The following is a 25,226-nucleotide window of genomic DNA, read 5'->3' as shown; positions in this document are numbered from 1 at the left end:
CAACATATGGCTTTATATATATCAATATCAAGATACAGTATCTACGGATACTGCACCAAGCTCACGTTATGCGTTATGTCTATTCCAACTATTCCTGATGCAACTTTTTAGCTGGAACGGTGTGCCGCACAAGGATGAGCATATGATTTGACGATGGACTTTCAGCTGGGATTGTGGCTGACGGCAGCATAATCCTCGGGGGAACTTTGCTCCTTCTCTTATCATCGACATGGGTACCTTAGTTCAAACGTCAACTTCAACCTTCTGTCAGCCCTGAAAACCTCGGTCTGAGTTGCAAACTTGCAAACTTGCAATCTATATCCCATCTATACATCTCAAACAGAATATCATCTTGCGCAAGAAAATCCCCAGCAAAGATGAACAGGCAACGCTACGAACCCGTCCGTCCCTCCCCACTCTCCCCACCCTCCCGACTAACCAGCGCAATCAGGTACCCCAACACGACCAAGACATCATAAGACTCGACTCCCTCCAGCAGAACACCCCCTACAACTATAACAGCGGGCTCCCGAGCTCGGTGCCCTCGTCAGCGGCGCCCTCCTACGCCGCGCCCTCAACCCGCTCGATTCCCGCGTCGCCCCCGCCCAGCTTCCATACCCTGAGCCGCGCGGGCACACCACGGGCCAGTATGCGCGGTGGCGAGGGCGCCGAGCTGTGGGGCGTGGCGACCAGTACAGGCGGGGCGTTGACGGAGCGCGAGACGGAGACGGAGGGGTGCGAGGGGACTGAGGCGTTGGAGACGATTCGGAGATTGATCGAGAGGGTTGACAGGTTGGAGGAGTCGGTAGGGCGGCTTCTGGTATGTAGAGTCCCCTGATTCTGCTGTCCCAGAGCTGGAAGCGCTTGTATGGTGTTGGTAGCTGACTGATGATTGATTTGTGGGGCATAGTTGGAGAAGGAGGATTTGTTGCAGGGGAGGAAATCGGCGAACTGTTGTGTGTCGTTCACGGATGCGTCGCCGGATGTGGAGAGGGCATTGATGCGGGCTGGTGATAATTGCTGTGTGAGTTTTAGGAGTAGTCGGTTTGCGAATGCGAGGAGAGAGAATCGGAGGCATAGGATTTTTGCGGTTCTAGGGGTGGCATTTATAGTCACTCTTGGAATTGTCGTGATTGTGCTTGGGAAGTCGCATAAAGACAGGAAGTTAGGGATGGGAGAGGAGATGAATTAATTAATGATGAGAGAAAGCATCGAGACTCGAGAGATTCGAGGGCAGGGACTACATATCTGGGAGTTTGGGGCACGGTCTGGAAGGGCGGGATATTGGTATTGAGGTAAGCGTGGATATCCCTTGATATAAGGCACCTTAATAGGCATGGCATGTAAGAAAGTAGTAATGAATCTGTCTCCTTGGTAAACACCTAATCAATCCCTTTACTAGATCTTCGAAACAGAGTCCCAACTATCAATTATCGGTTCAACGTTCTTCAATTCCCAACCAACCGCGGCCAATTCTCTTTCAGAAACTCAACCACAGCATCCGGTCCCTTCTCGACCTGCAATCCCTGCGGAATTGCCATTGTCTTGATTCCAGGAACTGTCTCCCTGGCTATCCTTTGAATCTCATCGCTTTCTTGAGGTGTCCACATAGAGGCGCAGAACTAGGCAGGCGTCAGTATATCTTTGTCTCCCTAGTAGAATCCAAGAGAGGAATCAGGGGGCAAACGTACGAGGACATCAGGTTGGTTCTTCTCGCACATGGCTTTCACATCTTCGATTCCTGTTCTGATAGTCAGCTCCCTTCCCCCTTTGGGCTCATTAAATAGATGATTTGTGAATACTACCCCGCAGCCCAACTTCCCAAGAATGGCTGCTAAAACTTAAACATCACCACATTTGCAAATTGCCAACACCTCACCATCTATCTCATCACCGGAACCAAAGCCTTCCATGCCTCATCTCACTCTCAACGTTCAACTTTAATCGAATGCATGGGGACACTTTCACCCACGTCTCCTACTCCAAAAGCACGGAACAAAATTCTAAAATCAAATAAGTATACGAAAATATGGAAAACTAACTTTCAGCATTCGCAAGATGTAAAATCGTATATTCGGCCTTCACATCCTCAACCACGCGGCCGACGAGCCGCTTTGCGCGTTCAGGAGCCGTGTTGACGGTACACAGCTTATAGGGTCCTTTGGGTGCCATTTCTTCTGCAGTTCTGCTTGCTTGAAAAGACAAACGACCAGAGATATGACAAGAGATCTAGGATGATGGATTGGAGAAGAAAGTTCTCTATACTGTTCTCTTGGAGAGGTTTTGGAGAGGAGATAAAAGGCCGGCGGGAAAGGAAGATCCGAATGTGGGACGATGAGAAGGTAGGCCTGGTAAAGATTTATGCGGAGATGGAGTTGGGGGTGGGGGAGTGGATCGGCAGGGGCAAGCGACCACCTTCGGCTCAGTCGCCGGGTCGGCACGGGAGAATGCTCCCTTTAGACGGGTATATCTGGGCGTCTTCACTCTTTTCTTCGGGGATTGGAGGGGCGGGTTCTAAGAGGAATTAAGTTTTTATTCGTGATTTCTAATAAGACGTCCAGGTCTTAAAGGATTCCGGTTTAACCATAGCACACCCCCCAATGTCCGCAGAAAGATATGGATTACCGTACCAGTCCATGATCGCAAGATTAATGTTTTTAAAATATCAGTAGGTTATTAAGCATGATGCTAGTGTGCCTGTTGCATTTCCGGGGAAAGTTAAACGAAAACAATTGTCCGCCTGCTCGTTTTATGTGACCCTTGTGACATGACATCAAAGATGAAATGAGTCCCCTTGACACTTTGACATCGTATTCATAGATCTCGTATATATCTATAACTTGGAACTTCTCTTTGACTTGGCTATAGTCCAATTAGCAAGTAATCGGACTATCTCGACAGAAAGAGGACTTACCTTCCAGCTCCGCCTTTTTGAGCTCGAATCTCTTGAACGGAGCCCCCTCAACAAACCTCTCTGCCAACGCATCCATAGCATTATAGACAGCTAACATCCGGCCATCCTTCAGCGGCGCATTTTGCAACCTCTTCGTCTCTATCATACTCTTCCCATCATTGACCTTCAACTGCTCTCTTAAAAACTCCTTCACGCTATCATGAAATCCCGCCGCGGGGAAAATCCTATTAACAACACCCCACTGCTCCAATTCCTGGGCCGTCAATTTCCGACCAAACATCAGGAAATCATTGGCGCGGTGAACGCCTATGCTCTGAGCAAAGTTGATTGCGGATCCGTTCTCCGGCACCAGCCCGAGAGCCGAGAATGGGATTTGGAGGTAGGTTGAATCGGAGGCCAGCACGATGTCCGCTACGCCTGTGAACCAGGCACCTCCCGCGCCAACTCCAGGACCATTGAGCGCAAGCACAAAAACTTTTCGGTGATTAATTATCGAGCGGAGAATTTCAATCCCTGCAAGGCAATCAGAATGGGCTGGTCATGGGATTAGAAGCACGCAGACCTGAGTTGAATCTCGTCATATATGCTAATTTTGCTTCCGTCCTGTTTGAGAATGGCCCGTTGGAGGTGGCAGCATTAGAACCTGTATAGTACGTGGTCAGCGCCTTATAGTGTGGGAAGCCGGGATTGGGAAACTATGTATAAACTTACTTCTGATATCGGCACCGGCTGAGAAGAACCTCCCCTCGCCGGTGAGGACGGTGAAGATGGTGTCGGGATGCTCATCCAGTTCTCGGATAGCGGTTATTGTTTCTTCTATAAGCTTTCCGCCAAAGGAATTCAGGGATTTGGGTCGATTGAGCTATTGTCAGTTAGCAATAGCTCATAGACATGATTGCGGGGAGATCACCTTGATAATTCCGATCTGGCCCGTGATCTCCACCACAATGTCGTTGTATGTGTTTGTTGACATGGTGAGGGTGTTTTGCTAGGAATATAGTGATGTATAAGACTGGTACAAGATATATACAGCTCAATCATAGAAAGGATTGTTTTTAAGAAGTTCTATGAGATATCCCACACGAAGTATTCGAACAAAGAAGACCGTCTCGTCGACCTCCACATTCTGGTTTATCTTAGCTTTACCGCGAGCCGAAAAGCGGGGAAAGCTATACCTTAGCTGTACGGTGTACTGTATTATATAAGGTTCCTGAAACCACGACTACCGAGGAAGCTGATCACTCATCATTATTTCTACATACGATATGCCGACGACAATTATGCTGCGACGATATGGATGCTGGGGGAGTCGACGAACCCCAGTTGTTAAGCACAGAGTCCTTGGACGCCGCCCGAAATTGCCCTGAAATCGTCTCACATCCTGGAGTCTCCTATCGCGTCCCCGCCGCCTCGCACCGGTAGCCAAAGACCTCGATAAAACCAAGCACCATCTGGCAGACTGTCATAGATAGAGGAAACTGGCAGTGAAATGGTCTGCGAGGATCATTCCCGTGGCACAATGTGGGATGGAAACCTTTCTCGATACTCCAGCCCTCCTCGCGAAAGCGCAAGTGCCAATTGATGTGACCCAGAGGTCGCAAACTGCCGCGACATATTCAAAGTAGATATACCCAGCTTCCTTTCTATTGTAAAGTTGCTAACTAGCTCTGATGAAGCGACAGCTCTAGCCTTCGAGCCTGATATCAACGGCCGGACATCTCGGCATAAAACACAGCGAACACGGATATATAACCATCGTGCGGAATGTTGATGTACTGGTACAAACGAAGCATGTTGGTAACATGCGGTTGGGGAATGTTGCTTCACACGAAGTCGACTCCTACGCTCAATTCCTAGGCTAAAAGGTCTTATCATATGACTAGCACTTCTCCTTCCTGGTATGGACCACCCTCAGTGTTGATATATCTACCCACTTCATCGTTCAAGAGAGTAGAAGGGAGGTAGGCAGGCTTGTGTACGTTCTATCTTTTGGTCTTGCATACCTTTCAACTGTCCGGACGGACCTATCTCTAACGAGTCTGCAAAAGCTGAAGAGCTTTCGCGACATAAGCGGCTCAGGCATTGTGCCCAAGCTTTGCTCGCTCACGAGTACCCAATCAAGCTGTGCTGCTTCTTCGCGAGGCGTTACCCCAGGTACTTCCCTGTCTCAGGATTGAAGATGGGGGCAATTAAAAGGCCAAGGAAAGTGGATCGCTCTGTAGCAGCTCACCAGTCGCAAGACGCTGTTTGAAGATGGAAGTACTCTTCACAGGACTCTTTCAAAACTACCACAAAAGCTGACTGGAAAGCAAGTCTGGTTAACCTGGACTTTCCGAAGCAGCAGCTGGTGTCAGATACAATACAGGCCACATGAGACTCTGTTGGATCTCGGCTAGTGATACCACCTCGTGTACAGTATATATATAGCTTATCTAGACCCCTACCTTTACTCTTCAATCGAGTCTGTTTCTCTCGGCCGACAGTTGGACATTGTACCGAGTGGTACCAGACGTCTGCTGTGCAATTTATGGCGATCGAGGACCGAGGTTCCCCGAGGAGTTAAGCAATGCCATTTTTTTCGCACAGAGATCTGCCACATTACACGGGGAGATACAGTTCAATGGTCGCAATAACATTTACAATATATCGCTGTGCATTCAATTGATTTACAAGCAAATAGCTCGGGATTAGATTGAATGATAAAGTTATCAGGCTGTTTCCCAGCTGAGACACCCCAGAGTCCAGCTCTCGCTCCTCCATTCTATCCCACGCCCCTCTCCATCCCTCACGCTCCTGCTTTTAAACTCTTGCAGACTTCCCCGCTTTCCATCGCCCAGGGAATTAGCCCTGGTTGCATGATATACCTTGCACAATTTGCATAACTACAGATATGACCCGGCAGAACAAGTATTCATGCCGGTAGCCGTCCTCGATATCGGTCCTCCCGGCCCCTTGCTGTCTGGCATCCTCGGGTGTTAGAAGGTTATGCTCAACAATGGCGGGGTCTGTATCAAATCGTTACTTTGGTAGGGGTGTTGCGTGTGGCATGATACGTACGAGGCCATATTAAGAGTCCAACGCTCAACATTCATGGAATACTTCTTTGATGATAGGTTGATACTCAAGTGCCGACGGATCACGCTCGGGCCGACCCATGGCCAAATATACGCTGTGTGACAATTATAGGTGCCCTCGAGACCACTCACTTCATGCGGGAATGTTCAGGATGGGTAGGACGGAAGAGAATGGCACACTTGCATAAGGAGTTAGAATCATCCTGTCTCTTCTTGGATCGAAGAAGTGGATTAAGAATAGGGCTCTCCCTCCTCGCCACCTTCCCTTCCTCGCCACCTTCCATTCCTCGCCCCCTTCCATTCCTCGCCACCTTCCATTCCAGTCTATCAGACTTCTCTGGTTTCTATCGCTCTTTGCAGATCCAAGCAATCAACAAATTTCGATCTTTCATTATAAGATGGCTCCTTTAAACCCAAGCTTCACAATAGAAGACTCCTTGTTGGGTCTGTGTGGGGTTTTTGGTCTAGTAAGAACTACTGACTTGAATGTTGACAATTTCTAATCGTTGATCGAATATCAGTCTCTCTGTTATCTCCTTGGACTTGCCATTTACAGAGTTTACTTCCATCCCTTGGCTGCATACCCAGGCCCGAAAATATGTGCCATTACTCGACTTCCATATCTGTGGAATCATGTCAAGGGCCGACAGACGCACAATGCACGCAGGCTACACAATATATATGGTGATGTCGTTCGCATTGCTCCAAATGAGCTTTCGTACACCAATCCCAATGCATGGAAAGATATCTACGGCCATCGGCAAGGTAAGCCAGAGATGGCGAAAAACCCAAAGTCCTATACTACGCACCCTGGAGGCAAACATATCATAACCGCGAACCGCGAGGACCACTCTCGTTTTCGGAAAAATCTCTCACACGGATTCTCTGACGCGTCCATGCGCCAGCAAGAGCCGCTGATACAGAGTTATGTCGACCTTCTCGTGCGGCGCCTCGAAGAACATTCGCATGACGGCCAGATACCGCAGAACATGTGCTCATGGTATAATTGGATAACTTTCGACATCATTGGAGACTTGACATTTGGAGAACCTTTCGGCTGCCTGGAAAATTCAGACTATCACCCGTGGGTCCGTGCCATATTCGACACCGTTAAGGCTGGAATCTATATCAATGCGCTCAAATACGTGCCCTATGGACAAAAGGCAGCTTGGTTTTTTATCTCCAAGGAGTTGCTAGCGAAGAAGAAAACCCATCACCAGATAACAGTCGAGAAAGTCAAGCACAGAGTAGGGCTAACAGAGGAGAGGCCAGATTTTCTGGGTAACATCCTGAAGCGAAAAGAGAAGGGCTTCACGTTCCCAGAGCTCTTGAGTAATTCATCTATCCTGATCATAGCTGGCAGCGAGACTACAGCTACCATCCTCTCTGGTGTGACGTATATACTTCTGAAAACCCCGGATGTGATGGACAAAGTCGTGCATGAGGTGCGCTCCTCGTTCAGCAGCAACGACGAGATTACCATCCACTCGACCAGCAGTCTGAAGTACATGATCGCTTGTCTTGAAGAGGCACTCCGGATTTATCCACCTGCACCTGCAGGATTTCCCAGGATCGTACCTGAAGGAGGAGATTTCATTGCGGAAAAATGGGTTCCCGGCGGAGTAAGTCATTTGAGCACGTTGAACAGCAAATTCAAATAGACAAGATCTGACCCTTCACAGACGGTTGCGGGTGTGAGCATAATGGCAGCACACCACTCGCCAGACAATTTCCGCGACCCAGACTCATTTATCCCAGAGCGATTCCTGGGGGATCCGCGTTTTGTGGACGACAATAAGAATGCTCTGAATCCATTTTCGACCGGTCCAAGAAACTGTCTTGGCAAGAAGTAAGCGATCAATCCCTTATACCAAAATCTTGTCTCTAATTGCGTCGGTAGCTTGGCATGGGCAGAGATGCGATTGATTCTGGCGAAAGTGCTATTCAACTTCGACTTGACACTTGCTCATGGAAGCGAAAATTGGCTGGATCAGAAGTCATACACCATTTGGGAGAAGGGCGCACTGAACGTGGGGCTGAAGAAGATTGTGAGATAGGGTGTCGTAGACGCTTAGGCTTCTCCGACAAGCCAAAATTTTGATATACTTGGCAGAACCTTATAGTCGAGAAACAGAAGGACTTTGTTGGCCTATGGATGCTGAGACGGGAGGCCGGTCGAAGGAAGACGAGCTCACTGGCAGTGTCATTTCTTACTCAAATCAATGAGATTATCAAAACTACAGTAATAATATCTCTAAAACAAATGAAATCCTGTGATGCTCTGACGCAACACAAAATCAAGGAAAAATTCTGTAATGCCAGACCAGCCAAGCCAAGATACCTTACCTACAAATTCTGAAGCTCTAGAATTACCACTAGATCGCTTAGGAAAAAGGGGGACGGGTAGCGTCGGATAAAAGGATAGCGCCACCCGCTTATACCGGTATACCGAGGATATATTACCCCTCACCCAAGAAGTGAGCACCGAGTATCATATCTTTGCGTGGATTTAGGTAGGGGTTTTTCTAGCTATCCCGCTGTCAGTTCGTGTCTCAGATCTCATCTTATATCACATCTCGAAAAATAACTGACAGGTAGACTTAGATGGTAAGACAGTGTGGTTGGAATCACTGAATCAGTGAAGCAAGCCGTCTCAGATCTCATCTTATATCACATCTCGAAAAATAACTGACAGGTAGAGTTAGATGGTAAAACAGTGGTTGGAATCACTGAATCAGTGAAGCCATCTCAGATCTCATCTCATCTTATATCACATCTCGAAAAAGTAACTGACAGGTAGAGTTAGATGGTAAAACAGTGGTTGGATTCACTGAATCAGTGAATCCGGAACTTGGAAATCAAAAAGGGGTCTGGTACGAAGAAACTGAAGCTTGCTGTTTGTATGTAGGGCTGGCTGACTGCCTCTTTTATATGTAGCCAATCTGGCAGGATTAAACCCAAACAACTGAAGCATAACAATATATATGTAGAATCTGAGTTTCTTGGTACATCGTCTCCGAGGTTGTAAAGTATCTGATGGACGGATGCGAAGTGTTTGGGTTTTCATGCATGCACGTAACTGATCTTGCATCGCCATGAGATATCCAGCTTCTTTCTCGATAGGGCAAACTGAGGAGTGTCAACATGCAAGAATGACTGCGCATCTGGATCTATCAATCTAAGAATTCTGGGACAAAGGAAAGAAAAGACATGACGTTTTGGTAAACGATAAATATGGCTAGGATAGATTACCCAAAAGTCAAGCCTGTCCACTCACAAGTTGAGTATTCGGGGAAGATAGGTAGGTGGAAGAGAAATCTTGAAGGGAGAAGAGAAGAGACAGAAAAAGCTCCTATTCCTGACCCCTTGCTACCCAGGGCTTTCGAGGCCAGGAAACGCGGCGCTGCAGAATCAATTCTTCGAAACAAACATCCAACGTCTGCGGGCAAGCAAGCCGTTATCGAGCCCGCCCACGCCCCGATTTCTGGGACGTTTTCCGAAACCAGGGCCAAGCTGCTGTGCGGCAGGGAGACAGGGACGGGCTGGGATGTTCCAGATGCTTGCTTAGCTCCGCACGCTACGAAATGCCGCTTCTGAAACCCGGAGAATCCCCAGTCTGCTGCTCCCGTGGGGGTGGGTGAGTCCCGTGAAGGGAAGCAAGGACAGTTCCGACGACTGAGCAGCGGGATCTTGGCGTGGAAGGACGGATCATACCCAGATCCGAAAGACGGGTTGAGATGAGTAAACATGGAAGAGAGCATGTTACTGATTTTTTGGGGTTCATAAAACTGTAGTCTGTAGGGGTTTTTAATTCTTCTTTTTGACTGACAGTGAAGCCCAAGGTAGGATCTGTTTGCTATACGATACGCATATGAAATTATCAAGCAGAATATCAAAGAACCCTTCGAATCTTGGTCACTCAATCCACGATTCTGCTATCCAACATTCGCGACCCTGAATCGTCGATTCAGCCTAAAACGGAAGTTAAGAAGATGTCTGCGCTCCGGGTGGGGCAACGGATAATCCCCATGTGAATGAAAATGTGACATGTACATAATTCCTTGAATAAGGTGTATACCTTAGTACGTCCGTACGATGACCATCTTATAGGTGTACCTACGTAGTGGGGTAGAGGGGTGCGTAAGGGTGCCGAGCGTGGCTTGGAGCCGAGATTATAGCAACAGATCGAAAACACCAAGCGCGTTTAGCTGGAGCCTATCATAATATATGGGATGTTCATAATATGGACATAATAGGTAGATGAGGTACTTGGGGTTTAGTTAAAGAAAATAAATAGGGTTCTTTTGCGGCAGTACCTAGGTACGTTGGCAACTTAGTGTACCTTGCATTTGATAGGTACCTGGTACCTTAGCAAGCCAGAAGATGTACCTGTCTTATAACAATACATACCCAGAGTGTGATTAAAGGTATGATAATACGAAGATATCAAACCTCTGCTACACTGATAGCACGTCGTATTCCGTAAATAGAACAAATCCGGTATTCTTCCTGTGCTATGCACGCACAAAAAAAGTGTCAAAATTACTGCTTCGGGGCCCCGGAAATACCTTAGTTGGAAATGCATGCATGGTATGCCAGAAGTGGCTGAGAGCCGAGTAACTATCCCACCCCCTCGGCCCCTGAATATCAAGAGGCGCGGCCTTTGAAACCCCGCTGGAACACACGCGGCCCAGCCACTCACACGGGATGCTGACCGCACATCTCTTCCTCGGCATCTGCTCCGGGTGATAGCCTGCTGCGGGGTAAGGCTATCCAGGGGCTAATCCAGAGGCTAGCCCACATCCAGCTAGATGTCTCCGGACTAGCGGCTGCGGGGTCTCCGCCATTTTTATCTGAAATACAGTATTACTGGTAATCCGACTGGTAATACTGCAACGTAAATTACAGTAGCACGCGCAGTAGCACATCGAGCCGTGGGAACTTTTCTCGACTATCGACAACCGAACCGCGCGCTCCGTAGAAACAATCGTCGCTTTATCGGCCACCAACTACCATCCACCGTCCGTCATCCGACATCCTTCGTCCCTTATCCGCCTCCCCTCGATCCTCCTCCGCGGACCTGGTCAAATGAGCGTGCATTTTTGCTCTCCAGTCTCACGTCCCTCATCCGATCCGATAATGACATCCCCACGTCACATGGAAGGGGCCCCCCCGCCTTCGACACTTGGGGCCCCAATGACAGGCCGGAGCGGCCAGCAACAGCCAATGGCCACCGACTGATTGAACCCTCCTGCTTTGAGTAAGATTCCCATCCACCAGAGCGGGGCTGGTACCTTGTGCCATCTATATCTATATCAACAGCAGGATGGCGACTGCTGTAGACTCTGTCGACTCTGCTCATCCTCCCAACCCAAACACAATGTCTGCCTCCCGCTCAAACATCACTGTGCCCACGTCCGCTGCCCCGGGCAAGACCTCGGAGGTCGATGTCCTGATCGTTGGAGCCGGTCCTGCCGGGTAAGTTCCTCTCGTGCTGGAGGTCGCATTGCGCCGTCTGCTAATACGCCTCCAGACTCATGGCAGCGACCTGGTTCGCGCGATGTGGGATCAAAGCCAGAATCGTGGACAAGCGGGGGACGAAGATCTACAACGGCCAGGCCGATGGTCTCCAGTGCAGAACCCTGGAGATCTTCGATTCGTTTGGCTTTGCGGACCGTGCTTGGAAGGAGTCCAACCACATGATTGAGATCTGCTTGTGGAATCCCAACTCAGAGGGCGTCCTTCGGAGGTCAGACCGCATCCCAGATACCATCCCGGGTCTCTCCCGGTTCCAGCAGGTCGTGCTTCACCAAGGACGTATCGAACGCTTCTTCCTGGACTCCCTCAAGGAGCACAGCGATATCCGTATTGAGCGCGGGGTAATGCCTGAGAAGTTGACCTTCAATGAGGAGGACGCCGAGAAGGAGGACGCCTACCCGATTGAGGTCGTCTTGCAGCACCTGTCGGATGAGGAGATGAACCCTGAGCAAAGCAAATCAACGGCGGGAGCAGCCGTCTCGGACGGTCTCTTCCGAAGCAACTTGGCCCCCGATGACACCGAGGAGCTTCTGCAACAGGCTGCGGCCAAGGGCCGGACAAGCTCGAGAGAGACTGTGAGGGCCAAGTACATGATTGGTTGCGACGGTGCACACTCTTGGACAAGGAAGCAACTTGGATTCGCACTGGAAGGCGAGCAGACTGACTACATCTGGTATGCCGAACACTTATTCTACTTGGCTTTCTTTGGCTAACACGATTCAGGGGTGTCCTGGACATTATCCCAATCACAGACTTCCGTAAGTTGCTCTGGCAGCCATTACTGATCTCGAAACTCATCTGTATACAGCCGATATCCGCGTAAGATGCGCCATTCATTCTGCCAACTCGGGTTCCATCATGGTTATCCCCCGTGAGAACAAACTGGTCCGTCTGTATATTCAGATGACAACTACTGAGAAAGGAGGAGCCACCGTAAGTCGTGTTCCAAGGTTGCGATGGCCGGTGCTAAAGCTCTCCCAAGGTTAACAGATCAAACATTACACCGGACATGATCCTGAAGGCCGCTAACAAGACACTCGCGCCATACACCTTGAGTTACGAGTACTGTGACTGGTGGACTGCCTACCAGATCGGTCAACGAGTAGGATCCAACTTCTCCAAGAACGAGCGAATCTTCCTGGCTGGTGACGCCGTCCACACCCACTCCCCCAAGGCCGGTCAGGGCATGAACGTCAGTATGCAGGATACATACAACCTGTGCTGGAAGATCTCCAATGTCCTCAACGGAGTCGCCGAGCGATCCATCCTCAAGACCTACCAGTCGGAAAGACGGAGGATCGCACAAGATCTGATCGCGTTCGACCACCGATTCTCCCGCCTCTTCTCGGGTCGTCCTGCGAAGGATGTCATGGACGAGACCGGAATCAGCATGGAGGAGTTCAAGAATGCCTTCGAGAAGGGTAACCTGTTTGCCAGCGGTGTGGCTGTCGACTACGGTTCCAGTCTCATCGTTGCCAAGCCCGGAAGCTCGGCCGAGCAGGGCGACGGGACCGACGTTGAACAGAAGTCTGACAAGCTCCGCGTCATTGGCAAGCAAGAGCTTGCCTCCAACATCAAGCTCGGTATGCGCATGCCCAGCTTCAAGGTGCTCAACCAGTCGGATGCGCGCCCATGGCACTTCCAGGAAGTCCTCCGCAGCAACGGAAAATGGAGAATCGTGATCTTTGCCGGCGACCTCTCCAAGAAGGAGCAGATGGATCGCTACAAGAAGCTGGGCGAGGCACTCGCGGCGCCGACGTCGTTCCTCCACCGCTTCACGCCCGCAGGAAAGCCCATCGACTCGGTCATCGAGATCCTGACGATCCACAGCGGGCCGCGCACCGAGATCGAGCTGCACGACTTCCCAGAGATCTTCCGGCCGTGGAGCAAGCGGGAGGGCTGGGATTACTGGAAGATCTATGTCGATGCGCCGTCGTACCACGAGGGCTTCGGCGAGGCCTACAAGAACTATGGCGTGGATGCGGCGAAGGGGTGCGCGGTGATCCTGCGGCCGGACCAGTACGTATCGTGGCTGGGCAACCTGGAGGACGTGCAGGAGATGGACCACTTCTTCTCTGGGTTCATGAAAGTCCGCAATTAGATAGATACCTCATTTGTTTTCCCCTCTCTTGCTGCGAGGAGGGTGATGAAGAATACCATGTTGATTGTATTGGAAAGTTTGTATGTACCCGAGATGCCCAAATCCCACTTCGAATGAAAACAACAGCGCGGGGCGGAAGCTCCTATTATCCGGCTCTTCTTAAGTCCTGCCCCTCGCACATTTCTCCAAACCCGCTCCTTCTCCTTTAACTCCGTAGAAATGGTACGAGTAGTAAGCCAGCCCATCATGTCGGACTCGGCTCCTGTGCTACTATGCTACAAAACCCGCAACACCCGCCCTTCCAGAAACTTCCTCGGCCTCTTCTCCCCTTTCGCATATTCTCCCATCAAGTTATCCATCATGCCCTCTTGCCCCTCTCTCGCCAATTCTTACTCTATTACCCCTGGCATCTCTCAATAGCTTCAGCCAATCCGCATCTGCCAATTACCGCTTCTCTCGGTATTCTAGATGCCGTCGGAACGCGCACCCTGTCTAGCGCTGCGACTTCTCTCCGGATGACGTACAGCGAGTGCACGGATGAATTGACTCTGTGTAGATTATGTAAGCATGTCAGGCACGTGTTTCGTTAATATTCTTATCATCTCTCTTATCTGCCTACACCAGCATCCGTGCTTACCTAAGTAATCAACAAACGAGGAGCACACGTACCCCGCGCGGGGTAATTCGGGGATCTGGAGGGAAGGGAAATAGTTTATTCTGGTTATTCCCGCGAGCTTCCGGAATCCTGATTTGTTGAGGGAGGGGAAAGGGTTCGGTGGAAGGGAGACTAAGGTATCTTAGGTACCTAGGTACGGCGGCTCCGCGTTGGGGATTGGGGGATGGAGGGAGATTTGGGGTCTGGGGCGTGGGGAATGGGGGGAGGGTACTTCTTCCGGGGTTTGAGTTGAGAGGGGGGGTTTATAAGGGGCTGGACTCCCGGGTGATGATGCTATCTCTTTTCTTGTTTGTTTAGAAGAAAGCTGAAGAAAAAAAGCAGACAGACAGTCTAGTATCGCATCTCATCTCATCATCATCGCAATGGCAACCACCCCCTACGCACCCGAATGGCTCGAGGTACCTACCTCTACCCTTCCCCCCCTCTTCTTTTCTCTCTCTAAAATTCCAAATTCTAACAACAATCCCCAACAGGTCGAAGCCAAACTCGGCGGTCGCTCGGTCCTCAAAGGCACGTACGCAGAGCAGCGCGAACAGTTCGCAGGGCTGGGCGCGGCGCTGGGATCGCTGGCTCCGCCGCTGCCGGATGCTGTCGAGACGGAAGATATCTTGATCAATAATGGGACGTTGAGGGTCCGGGTTTATAAGCCGAAGGAGGCGGCGAAGGAGGGTTTGTCGTTGGGGGTGTAGTATGTTTTCTTCTTTTCTTTCTGTTTCTCTATCTTGATTCTGGATTCTGGATTGGCTGATGAGGAATGGTTTTACCTAGTTTCCATTGTGGTGGTTATGTCATGGGGAGTATCGAGGGTGATGATTGTGAGTCTTTCCTGAAATTCCCCTATCTATCAATCTATCTAACATCTCCCCCAAAGATCTCTGCCGCGCAATCTCCATGTCCGCATCCACGGTCCTCGTCTCCGTCGACTACCGTCTCGCCCCGGAACACCCATACCCGGCTGCACTCGAAGATGGCCTCAGCGCACTCACCTGGGTAACCTCCCCTTTTCCCCCTCCTCCCCCCTTTTTTCCTCTTCCCCCCCGTCACTAACCCCATCCTGCAGGCCTACGATAACGCCCCCACTCTCCACGCCTCCCCCTCTAAGCTATACACCATGGGCCAATCCGCAGGAGGAACCATCGCGCTCGCGCTCGCGCTGAAGATCAAAGCGTCAGGGCAACCGCAGAAAATCAGCGGCGTCGTAGCATTGGGCCCGGCGACGGTGGCGCCCAGCGTTGTGCCCGCGCATTTGAAACATCTGTTTAAGCCTGAGGAGAATACGGATTCCGCGATTATAGATGCGGAGGCTATGAGCGTGTATACTGGTTTGTGTTTCCTCTCTCTCTCCTTGCTTTGTGTTGCGTTGCGTTGCGTTGCGTTGCCCCTTTTCGATTTTCGCTTATTTGGATTTCTCCTTTTTACCACCCCCCTTCCCCCACCCTTCCTTCCCAAGAAAAGAATACTTTCTCTCCCCACAACTACCTAACTAACCTCTTCAAAAACAAAACAGCAAACTACAACCCCCCCCTAACCGCGCCCGACTTCTCGATCCTGCTCTCTCCGGACCTCGCCAAGCTGCCCCCCGTCTACATCGTCGGGTGCGGCAAGGATCCCGTGCGCGACGACGTTCTGGTATTCGAGCAGGAGATCCGGAAGCTTGGGGTTAAGACTAAGTTTGATTATTATGAGGGCTGGCCGCATCTGTTTTGGATCGTGCCTGGGGTCGAGATGGGGACTAAAGCGGTCGGGAATATAGTGAAGGGGATTCAGTGGCTGGGGGAGAATATGGGGTAGTTTGTTGGCTTGGCTGTGGCCACTAGCTAGTATGGTTGGATGGAAGGGGGAGAGAGATTCAAGGAGGACGAGGAGTAGATCTGAGAATTTAGAGAAATTTTATTTATTTATATTCTCTCTTTCTTTGATCTCTTTCTATATATATATATCGCTTGCTATGTGAAAACATCTCTCTATCTCTCTCTCTCTATCTCTACCGCTGTGCTGTGCAAAGAAGCTTAGACAAGACAAGAACAGACCAAGATCAAGATTAAGAACCCATCCTAGGCGAGAGAAGAGCCAGCCAGGCCATATTCCTTTCACCCGCGCGCTTCCTATGCTACCTACCTAATCTATCTACCGTCTCCTTATACCATGCCATGCCATGCCATACTATACTATGGTCTTGCATCCCCGCCCCCGGCCCCCGGCCCCCACAACACAACACAACACAAACCCCTCCTCAATCCTTCCTATAATCCCCATCATCGCCAAAATCCCACGTCGCCGCATCCGACGCATTCGGCCGACTACCGCGCTGGAATCCGATCTCGACGCCCTCGATCTGCGCCACTGGCTTGACGGCACACACGTCGGCGCCGTACGCCTTGGAGAACCACGTCTCGGTGAACTTGCCGGGGACGAAGAGCTCCGGGTAGTTGGCCTTGAGCAGGAGCAGCGTGGTGCCCGAGATGTCGTCGACGCTGTGGTTGTGGCGCAGCGAGAGGAACTTCTCGTTGACGGTGGACCGCAGCTGCGCTTGGATCTCCTCCGGGTACTGGCCCACGGCGAACAGGAGCAGGTCGTATTGGAGAAGCGAGGCTTTGCCGTGCCAGGAACCGCCTTTTACTGTGCGGTGGTAGAGTCCGCTGAGCGCGGCGATGGCGCCGATGCAGCCAGTGCCGTAGTCGGAGATGGGGAAGGGAGGCACAACGGGCTCGTCCAGTCCCATGAATTTCCCTTGCGCCCATGCCACTCCGCTGACCTGGTCTGCGTATTAGCCCGGAAACAGAAAACACCAAGGGGTTCTCATCTGCAGCGCATCACTTACACAGTCGGCAATCTGTTGCCATCCGGGTCGGTTGGCCCACTCGCCCTGGTAGCCAAAGCAGTTCTCGTTGACGTAGACGATCCCTTTCCCACGAGCCTCACCAAACTTCGCCAGTGCCTTCGCGCCGTATCCTAGCCTGTCCAGAGCCCCGGGTCTGTAGCCATCAACAACAATATCGACGTCCTTCAGCAGCACCTCAAACGCCTTCTTCCCCTCAGCACTCTTCAGATCGATCTCGGTCGCGTGCTTGCCCATGTTTCCGTCGACTTGGAAGAAAGGCACGTCGCTGAGCCCCGGTCCCGTGACCTTGATGACATCGGCGCCGTACTCGCCCAGAATACGGGTGATGGTTGGCCCTGCGATGATGCGGCACATCTCAAGAACCTTGATGCCATCGAGGATGCGGGGGTTCTTTGGCGAAGGCGCCGGCAACGGTACTGGGGGGGTTGTGCTCTCGAGGTTGTCAACGGTCCATGCTGGTTTGCCCACATTTGCAATTCCCTACGTTATGAGCGTTAGCAACGTAGGCAATATGACAATTTAATTTATAATAAAATCTTAAAAACCCCTATACGTACGTGTGGCGTCTTGCAAAAGTCCTCGTGTTTCAATGCTGGGACACCAGCCTGGCCTAGGCTTGCGTTCTTCTCCTCGAGCTCTTTGACCGTAAATTGTCGGACCGCGGGTTCTATGCAGGCAACAATATCGCTGTGGACCTGCAGTTCTGGCTTGAATGCCGGGAGCCCAATCATGTTGAGCGTTTTTGTTGCCTCGAGGGAGCCATGAATGTGATAGTATTGTCCTGGGTCTTTGGTCTCGTACAAGTTCGCGGACATGCGCCGGTACGGGTTCGACTGGGCCTGCAGATAATCGGTGTCTGGTAAAGGCACATAAGTCAGCACAATGGCGGCGCCGTTGCTATGAATCGAGTCACGTACCTTTTAACTTTGCCTTAACGCCCTTGTCCAGCTTTCCCAGCCCATCCACCGTTGCGAGATATGCTTGGAACAAGAAACATGTTGCTCGTTCCAGATCGATCTTGACTTCTCGCGGCTTGGCACCAAATTTGAGACCGGCCAATGCAGCTGCAACGCTGGCTTCCACAGCCTTTAGCGCTGCTGCGGTCTCAGTCTCTTTGAAGGGGATTGGGAAGTAGATGCGGTCATGTTCTGACACAATCTTCACATTAGGGGCGACATCTTTCACAGCCGGCGGGAGGCCAAGCTGCTCGGCTTGCTCGCACAGGAGCTTGTAGATGCGTTGGGCCTCGCTAACGGGGGAGTATGCAGGCGCCATATTGGAAATCGAGAGAGAGAGAGAGAGGGAGAGCGAGAGAGAGGGAGAGCGAGAGAGAGGGAGAGCGAGAGAGAGGGAGAGAAGGCTGAAAAGAGAGTTGTATAAAGGCAGAGGAGGGGTGGGATGGGAAAGGCGAGGAGAGTTAGATCGAGGCTGCTCGATGGATCAGGCTCAATGACAAAGGCCCAAGGCTGCGAAGGCTATTCCAAACAGCAGCTGGTTGTATTACAAGGGAGGGCCAATGGCCGGCTATCAATCAGCGGGCGAGTGAAAGAGTGGCGCCCCGAATGACCGGATACTCTGCTCCATCATCCATGTCACGTCCGCCCTGTGCCGACCGCACAGAAGCGTGACGACTGGAGATTACACGGCTGGGAGACGGGAGACGGGAGACGGAGCAAGGTTCGGCTATTGTGAGGCCACGGACGGCTAAGGGTTAAGGGTTAAGGGTCAAGGGTCAAGGGTTAAAGGGGGGATGTGCGGAACATGGGCGTCTGGGGTATGCTTCCTTGAGGGTTGGCATTGACGGATGGGGGCCGATCGATCAAGTGCGCGGGGCGGGGAGGGAACAGTACTAAGCCAGGAAGACCGACGCGGCGACGACACAATTGAAGCAATCGCGGGGCCCATGATTGGCGGACGTAGGAAGAGCGGAGGGCGGAAAGGCGGATGAGGCTTCAGAAGTCGGAAGATGCTGCGGAACCAAGAAATGTAGTCGAGTATCAAAGGAGTTCGACCAGTTCTACCATAAGAGTCGGCGGATAAGACTATACGCAGAATTGGATGGCTCTGGTGGTTCGGATAAGGTTATACGCACTCGAAGTGGTCTGACACGGTCATCAGACCTGGCGTGTCGGATGTGATTGCTTCCAGGGCGAAGAGTCGAAGACATTGATGGAAACGATAGCGCGTCTTGGTGAGCATCCACATCCGATAGAAAGCGTTGTGCGGATGACGGATGACGGATGGCTTGTCGGATATGGGGGGCGGATATGGGCATCGGATATGGGGGCGAGATCGGATAGGGGTGGGATATCGGATGCGGGATACTCTCTCTCTGTCTCTCTCTCTGTGTCAGTCTCTCCTACACGACAGGACAGGGTACCTTACCTTATGCGGGTGAGACGGCGTCCCCCCTTGTTTCTGGTCTGCCCCCCACCCCGGTTCTCCCTGCCCCTCCAACGCCCCTCGTACCCCTCCCCTGCACGTGAGCCCGCCCTCTCGTCCCGCCTGGATTTCCCATCCGACAATCTGATTGCCAGATTATGGGGCATTGGGGCTCGACCTGCCATCCGCTTGGGGTGGCGTGGGCCCCGCCCGTTCCCCTCATATGATCCATCCATACCTGACCTGACCTTCCTTACCACATCCACACTCCCACAGACTGAATCGCATTATTAATCTCTACCCTCTACGGATCCTGCGCGCGCGGTCCACGGAGTTATCCCAGGCGCGTCGGCCGTTGCGCTGCGGGCGGAGCGGCTTTCACATCTCCTGGCGGTAGACGCGAGCCGACTCTCTCCTATAGATAACCGCCTCCAGCTCTGATCTCTCTCCGCATATCCCCTCTCCACAACTCTTCCCATCCCGCATATATACCAGATACCACGTCGCCTTGCTGTTGCTCCTCTCTTCCCTTGCCTCGCATCTGCTTACACTTCCTCACATCTCCTCAATTGCATCCATCGTCTGCCTACCCCTCTTCTCTAGACACTCTACGTCAGCTTCAGTGACCATGGCCCCCTCCGCAACCGCCGAGTTCGATGCCCTGAAACCCACGCCTCACGGCGCCGACAACACCAACAACATCGAGGGTCTCGACCCCAAGTTCACCGCCAATGTCATCAATGCCATCGGCCCCAAGGCCTCTCCCCGCGTGCGCCAGGTCTTCTCCTCGATGATCCAACACATCCATGACTTTGCCCGCGAGAACCAGATCACCGTCGACGAGTGGATGCAGGGTGTCCAGCTCATGAACTGGGCGGGTAAGATGAGTGACGAGAAGAGAAACGAGGGACAGCTCGTCTGCGACGTGCTCGGATTAGAATCGTAAGCTCTCTTCCTACTGGCACACGCCGGAATTGCAGCTGACATGAAGACCCGTGTAGATTGGTAGACGCCATCACCTTCAAGCTGGCTTCCCAAGCTGGCGACACTGCCACAGCGAGTGCCATCCTCGGCCCCTTCTTCCGACACGATGCGCCGCTCCTCGAGAACGAATCCTCGATTGTGCACGGTGTTGACGACGGAGAGGTGACGTATATGCACGGCCGCGTCATTGACATGAAGACCAACAAGCCCATTGCGAATGCCTACATTGATGTTTGGCAAGCTTCCACCAATGGCCTGTACGAGCAGCAGGACGAGAACCAGGTTGAGCACAACCTGAGAGGCAAGTTCAAGACCGATGCCGATGGACGATACGCCTACTACTGCCTGAGACCAACCCCATACCCCGTTCCTAACGATGGTACGCTACCACTTTCCACGTGCGCTGATCTGCATTTGCTAACCCCACCCAGGTCCTGCCGGAAAGATCCTTGAGCTGCTCGACCGACACCCAATGCGCCCTGCCCACATCCATCTCATCGTAAGTTTTGAAGTATCCACTGTCTGTTGCCCATGGCGCTAACTCTTGACGTACAGGTTGTGGCTGAGGGCTACAAGCCAGTTACCACCCAAATCTTTGACAGAATAGACCCTCACTTGACGGACGACTCTGTGTTCGCAGTGAAGGATTCGTTGATTGTAGACTTTGTGCCCATCAAGAACAACCCGAAGGCGACTCTTGAGCTCGAGTACAACATCGCGCTCGTCCCCAACTGAAAGCACGTTTCCTGACGTTCTTTTTTCTACTGTCTGAAACCATTGGCTTCTGGTTGTCAGGGTGCAGGGGAGCATTACTTCTTAATTGATTGCGGGCCCAGTTTGTGTGTCGCAGGTAGCTAGCTTATACACAATTCGCATCTGCTGGAAGATGGCACGGAATATGTACAGGTTGACCCAACCCCACTATATACCTCTAGTTAGGAGAATTGCAAAGCCGAGGACGGTGTAGTTGCTTCCATGGTTTTATCGCATTGTTCAAGTGCGAAAGTGGGTGTATACGTGTTTCCGTGTTTCCGTGTTATCTCCATACGGCAATACTCTCCCTCTCTCAATTAAGCATCAAGTGGCATCTCCACGAAGATAAGACTACAATACCCTCTCTTCCTTATCTCAACTAAGGATTAAGTGGCATCTCTACGAAGACAAGACTACAATTACCCCTCTCTCCCTTATCTCAATTAAGGATTTAGTGGGAGGAGGAGGTTGATTAAGTGGGATGGGTAGAGCCTATTTCCGGATTACCCCCCTATTACAATTACTCTCCACGTCACAAAGCTCCCCATGTCGTATCGCAAGTGCCATCTACCGCTTCCCCGCACCCGGGGGTCCGTCGGATGTTGCACCCCCGTGGCGCTAAAACCCCCGCGACTCGTCTTAGCTCGTCCGGAGGAAACCTGGGGTTGGCCACCCGCTGACCCCAGACATCCCCGAGTTTCCTCCGGCCGACCTGAGGTATCCGTCCTACGAGCAACGACATTGCAAATGCAGTTGATGTAAAAGGGCCGTCAGCTAGTGGGACGTCCTGCTACACCTTACGGCATGTTGTGTGTGGTTATACCTGTGTGGTTATAGCTGTCTGTCTCTTGCACCACATCTCGCTCGAATTATAATCGCAATGTGGACGTCAGAGAGGCGTCTGCGGGTACACCGTGCGTGCGATGGATGTAAGAAGAAGAAGAAGCAGGTACGTGGGCTACCCGGCCTGTCTCTGCCCTCTGTTATAGCACTGCATGGCGGTTTTCTCATAACCACACGTTCTGGTCCCGAACCTGGATGGCCTCGCATCATGCACGCCATGGCGATTTCTCCCTTGTCAACCTCATTACCCCTGAGCTGACTCCCGCATTCCCCTGCTGTAGTGCTCACATACAGAACGCTCACATACACGTTCCACCAGCGCTTCTCGCTCTGTTGTTCAGGAACAATGCATCGTCTCCAGTGAACCGGTCTCGAAGAATGAGGAACAGCGCCCTTCCACCAATCAATCGAGGATCAAGTCCCCAAAGAGGAAATTTCAACCGCTCGAACCCGCTCCCTCTAAACCAGAGACCCCCGCGCCGCTAGATCTCCCAGATGAAAATGAACTACCCAAGGACCCCGCCGCTGAGGACGAGACCCCGATACAAAACGCTGGACGTTTACTACAAGATGGCGGTGGACGGTTGTGTAAGTCTCTTGGCCAGATGGAGTGCGTCTACTGACATCTCGTCTAGTGTATGTGGGCGACTCAGCAGCTTTATCATTCCTTCAGAGTATAAGGAGGCTTGTCGAGGGCAGCTTAGGTGCGTCCCCCTTTACGACGGACCCGAATCGCCACAAACTTGTCGAGGCATCGATCTCGACGCCGCCTGGATATCGGCATTCTTGCGTCCTGCCAGATCTTGAGACCGCGCGTTATCTGACCGATTCCTTCTTCGACAACGTAAGCACCCTCGAACTTCCTGTTTCGGGAAATTATTCTGAACTGGCAGCGGTGCTAACACTCTACTAGACAGTAGGCCTGGTTGAGATATTCAATCGTGTTGCATTTACAACTAGGCTTCTTGAGTCTTACAATAATCCTTTAGACGCGGATCCTCAGTGGTTGTGCCAGGTAAATCTGGTCTTTGCGGTCGGGATGCAAATGCGCAGAGGCAAACCTTCACCCTTCTCTCCGGAGGGCAAGATACTCGAACGACTCGAGGCTCGCGGTGTCAAGAGGGCCGAGATCTTCTACTTGACCGCAAAGGAGCTCAAGGATCCGGCTTGTGACCTTGAAGATGGGAATTTTGGAGCAGTTCAATCCCTCTTGCTGATGACTATTTTCATGTTGACCGCGGCAAAACGGAATACGGCGTGGGCCTTCTTAGGTATGTGTTGTTTGATCTGCTACCGTGACTATTCCTGTCTCTCGGCATAGAACTTGCTAGCGTTGTGAGAGAATACACTTTATTAATGATTCTTTAATCTAGGTATGGCAGTAAGATTGGCATATGCCCTTGGCATCCACAAGGAAGAAACTCTTTCCATATTCCATCCAATAGAGCAAGATACCCGGTACAAGTTGTCTCCTAACGCAAGAAAGGAACGAGCTGATCATACTTAGCCGCAAGTTATGGCAGTCTTTATACATCATGGACTGTTTCCTATCTGCGAGTTTAGGCAGGCCAAGTGCTATTACCTCCGGGTGCGTCTCCGAGTTGTGCCCTACCACATCACTGAATCAATCAACGGAGGAAAACATCCATACTATCGACTTGCTCGCCTCCACCGACGCATCCAAAATCACAGGTGAAATTCTCACTCGCGTCTACCATAAACGCAAGGCTTCTCGTTCCATCGCCTACGCCCTATCGTTGCGCTTCAGCGAATGGATGAAAGAGCTTCCGATGAGACTACACTGGAGACAGATCTTACTTGAGCCTGAGAACCCGCAACTGACATTAAAGCGTCTCCATATCAACTTGATTTACTTTCACGGAGTTATCCTTCTTACCAGACCATTTCTTCTATACCAGATTAGTCTACAGCTCAAGCGGACTACCAACCCACCCACCACATCAACACCTGAACCGCAAGAGCAAAACGGGCACAGCGGAAACGGGAAGCCCGAGCAGATGTTTTGCTTCCATGGTGCTTGCGTTCGCTCAGCAATCCACACCATCACTGCGGTGCATGCTGCATTTATGTCGGATGCGCTCCCAAAGAGAGATCCATTTGTAATGTACGGAGTCATCTTCTATCAGCGTTCTAATCCCCGTTCAATTATTGCCATCAACACTAAGAATTCTCTATAGATACTACCTCTTCTCAGCGACCCTCGTCATCTTGGCCAACACGTTCTGCTGCGTATATTACGAGCATGACAGCGAAACAGCCACCCACATGGCCCTGAAAGTATTCGAGTTCTGCGCCGAAGCCGACCTCCAAGCTCGCCGCTACTACGCGATCCTCAAATCGTTCAACGACACACTACAGGCCAGCCGCACGTCGACGCTGTCTGTCAGCGGGGCTCCAGATCGCCGGAGCATCTTCAACGTCCTATTCGGCAGTGGGAACAGCCAGACGGATATCGACCTGGCAGCCGCCGAGAACATCCTGTTCCCGGGCCCGCTGGGAGAGATGGGGGTAAACCGTACAGCGGCATCGGTGCAGAGGGACGGCCACCAATATGACAACATGGGGACGAATAAGATGGAGCTGGATGTCCCATGGCCGGTGACTCTCCCTGAGGGATCCAAGGACGCGATTAATTTCCATGATATCTGGTGGTCTGGAGGTCAGGATAACTTCACGCTGGAAAACGATGTCCAGATTCCTCTCTATGGGCTGTTGGAGAATCCCTGAGTCCTGCTTCTTCTCTAACTCCCCGCCCTTTATCTCACATGAGACGTTCGCTTTTGGCGCTCTTGTAAGCGTCTCATGCCACCACGGCTCTGATGAATCGATCCGTGTGACGCACCCCTGAGAAATCGATGCATAAAAGCTCTCTGGTTTCTATATCCGGGCATACAATGAATATCACGCAGGATGGGAGGAGGACAATACAAACGCCCCAACGAGCGCCTCTACTATCCAGCTCATTCGCATCAAATCAATCACCACATCGTCTGCCCTCCCAATCGTCATCACTCACTCCACCTTCTATCGAAGAATAGATACATACATACTAGGGACCACCGCATGAGTCTGTCTGTCTATCCGACTCGCACTCATCC

General features: G+C 51.6%; 9 protein-coding genes across 9 annotated transcripts; 6 read left to right on the top strand and 3 right to left on the bottom strand.

The window, feature by feature from the left end:
* The first annotated feature begins 173 nt into the window (after nucleotides 1–173).
* On the top strand, nucleotides 174–1,291 carry M430DRAFT_240062 (hypothetical protein). The gene is made up of 3 exons (XM_024864996.1): nucleotides 174–401; nucleotides 452–820; nucleotides 911–1,291. Exons 1-3 carry the CDS (start codon nucleotides 378–380, stop codon nucleotides 1,190–1,192), a joined length of 675 nt encoding a protein of 224 aa, XP_024720840.1. The 5' UTR covers nucleotides 174–377; the 3' UTR covers nucleotides 1,193–1,291.
* Nucleotides 1,192–2,325, bottom strand: M430DRAFT_139771 (hypothetical protein). The gene is made up of 3 exons (XM_024862628.1): nucleotides 2,043–2,325; nucleotides 1,692–1,741; nucleotides 1,192–1,622 (listed from the first exon to the last, which is right to left on the bottom strand). The coding sequence occupies exons 1-3, from the start codon at nucleotides 2,170–2,172 to the stop codon at nucleotides 1,449–1,451; spliced, it is 354 nt and encodes a 117-aa protein (XP_024720839.1). The 5' UTR covers nucleotides 2,173–2,325; the 3' UTR covers nucleotides 1,192–1,448.
* Nucleotides 2,326–2,873: 548 nt separating this feature from the next.
* Nucleotides 2,874–3,887, bottom strand: M430DRAFT_101573 (hypothetical protein; the record flags this gene model as incomplete). Its single annotated transcript, XM_024860723.1, has 4 exons — nucleotides 2,874–3,427; nucleotides 3,477–3,557; nucleotides 3,626–3,776; nucleotides 3,825–3,887. 4 exons carry the CDS (start codon nucleotides 3,885–3,887, stop codon nucleotides 2,874–2,876), a joined length of 849 nt encoding a protein of 282 aa, XP_024720838.1.
* A 2,429-nt stretch (nucleotides 3,888–6,316) lies between these two features.
* On the top strand, nucleotides 6,317–8,189 carry M430DRAFT_139765 (hypothetical protein). Its single transcript, XM_024862627.1, has 4 exons — nucleotides 6,317–6,455; nucleotides 6,510–7,610; nucleotides 7,671–7,837; nucleotides 7,889–8,189. Exons 1-4 carry the CDS (start codon nucleotides 6,387–6,389, stop codon nucleotides 8,043–8,045), a joined length of 1,494 nt encoding a protein of 497 aa, XP_024720837.1. The 5' UTR covers nucleotides 6,317–6,386; the 3' UTR covers nucleotides 8,046–8,189.
* Nucleotides 8,190–11,368: 3,179 nt separating this feature from the next.
* M430DRAFT_101627 (hypothetical protein) lies at nucleotides 11,369–13,627 on the top strand (the record flags this gene model as incomplete). The annotated part of the gene is made up of 5 exons (XM_024860730.1): nucleotides 11,369–11,466; nucleotides 11,522–12,199; nucleotides 12,250–12,284; nucleotides 12,335–12,459; nucleotides 12,509–13,627. 5 exons carry the CDS (start codon nucleotides 11,369–11,371, stop codon nucleotides 13,625–13,627), a joined length of 2,055 nt encoding a protein of 684 aa, XP_024720836.1.
* Nucleotides 13,628–14,276: 649 nt separating this feature from the next.
* Nucleotides 14,277–16,094, top strand: M430DRAFT_139760 (hypothetical protein; the record flags this gene model as incomplete). The annotated part of the gene is made up of 6 exons (XM_024862626.1): nucleotides 14,277–14,701; nucleotides 14,777–14,991; nucleotides 15,072–15,118; nucleotides 15,175–15,293; nucleotides 15,364–15,625; nucleotides 15,811–16,094. Exons 1-6 carry the CDS (start codon nucleotides 14,666–14,668, stop codon nucleotides 16,092–16,094), a joined length of 963 nt encoding a protein of 320 aa, XP_024720835.1. The 5' UTR covers nucleotides 14,277–14,665.
* Nucleotides 16,095–16,208: 114 nt separating this feature from the next.
* Nucleotides 16,209–18,465, bottom strand: M430DRAFT_139755 (hypothetical protein). Its single transcript, XM_024862625.1, has 4 exons — nucleotides 18,063–18,465; nucleotides 17,703–18,001; nucleotides 17,125–17,625; nucleotides 16,209–17,058 (listed from the first exon to the last, which is right to left on the bottom strand). The coding sequence occupies exons 1-4, from the start codon at nucleotides 18,418–18,420 to the stop codon at nucleotides 16,537–16,539; spliced, it is 1,680 nt and encodes a 559-aa protein (XP_024720834.1). The 5' UTR covers nucleotides 18,421–18,465; the 3' UTR covers nucleotides 16,209–16,536.
* A 1,301-nt stretch (nucleotides 18,466–19,766) lies between these two features.
* M430DRAFT_139754 (hypothetical protein) lies at nucleotides 19,767–21,499 on the top strand. The gene is made up of 4 exons (XM_024862624.1): nucleotides 19,767–20,469; nucleotides 20,529–20,890; nucleotides 20,943–21,010; nucleotides 21,067–21,499. Exons 1-4 carry the CDS (start codon nucleotides 20,156–20,158, stop codon nucleotides 21,244–21,246), a joined length of 924 nt encoding a protein of 307 aa, XP_024720833.1. The 5' UTR covers nucleotides 19,767–20,155; the 3' UTR covers nucleotides 21,247–21,499.
* Nucleotides 21,500–22,144: 645 nt separating this feature from the next.
* M430DRAFT_27930 (hypothetical protein) lies at nucleotides 22,145–24,855 on the top strand (the record flags this gene model as incomplete). Its single annotated transcript, XM_024865746.1, has 7 exons — nucleotides 22,145–22,213; nucleotides 22,449–22,695; nucleotides 22,743–22,951; nucleotides 23,021–23,378; nucleotides 23,481–23,565; nucleotides 23,615–24,232; nucleotides 24,306–24,855. 7 exons carry the CDS (start codon nucleotides 22,145–22,147, stop codon nucleotides 24,853–24,855), a joined length of 2,136 nt encoding a protein of 711 aa, XP_024720832.1.
* Nucleotides 24,856–25,226: the final 371 nt, after the last annotated feature.

Source organism: Amorphotheca resinae (assembly GCF_003019875.1).
Source record: "Amorphotheca resinae ATCC 22711 unplaced genomic scaffold M430scaffold_6, whole genome shotgun sequence".
Taxonomy (NCBI): domain Eukaryota; kingdom Fungi; phylum Ascomycota; class Leotiomycetes; order Helotiales; family Amorphothecaceae; genus Amorphotheca; species Amorphotheca resinae.
This window is presented reverse-complemented; position numbering and strand designations above follow the sequence as displayed.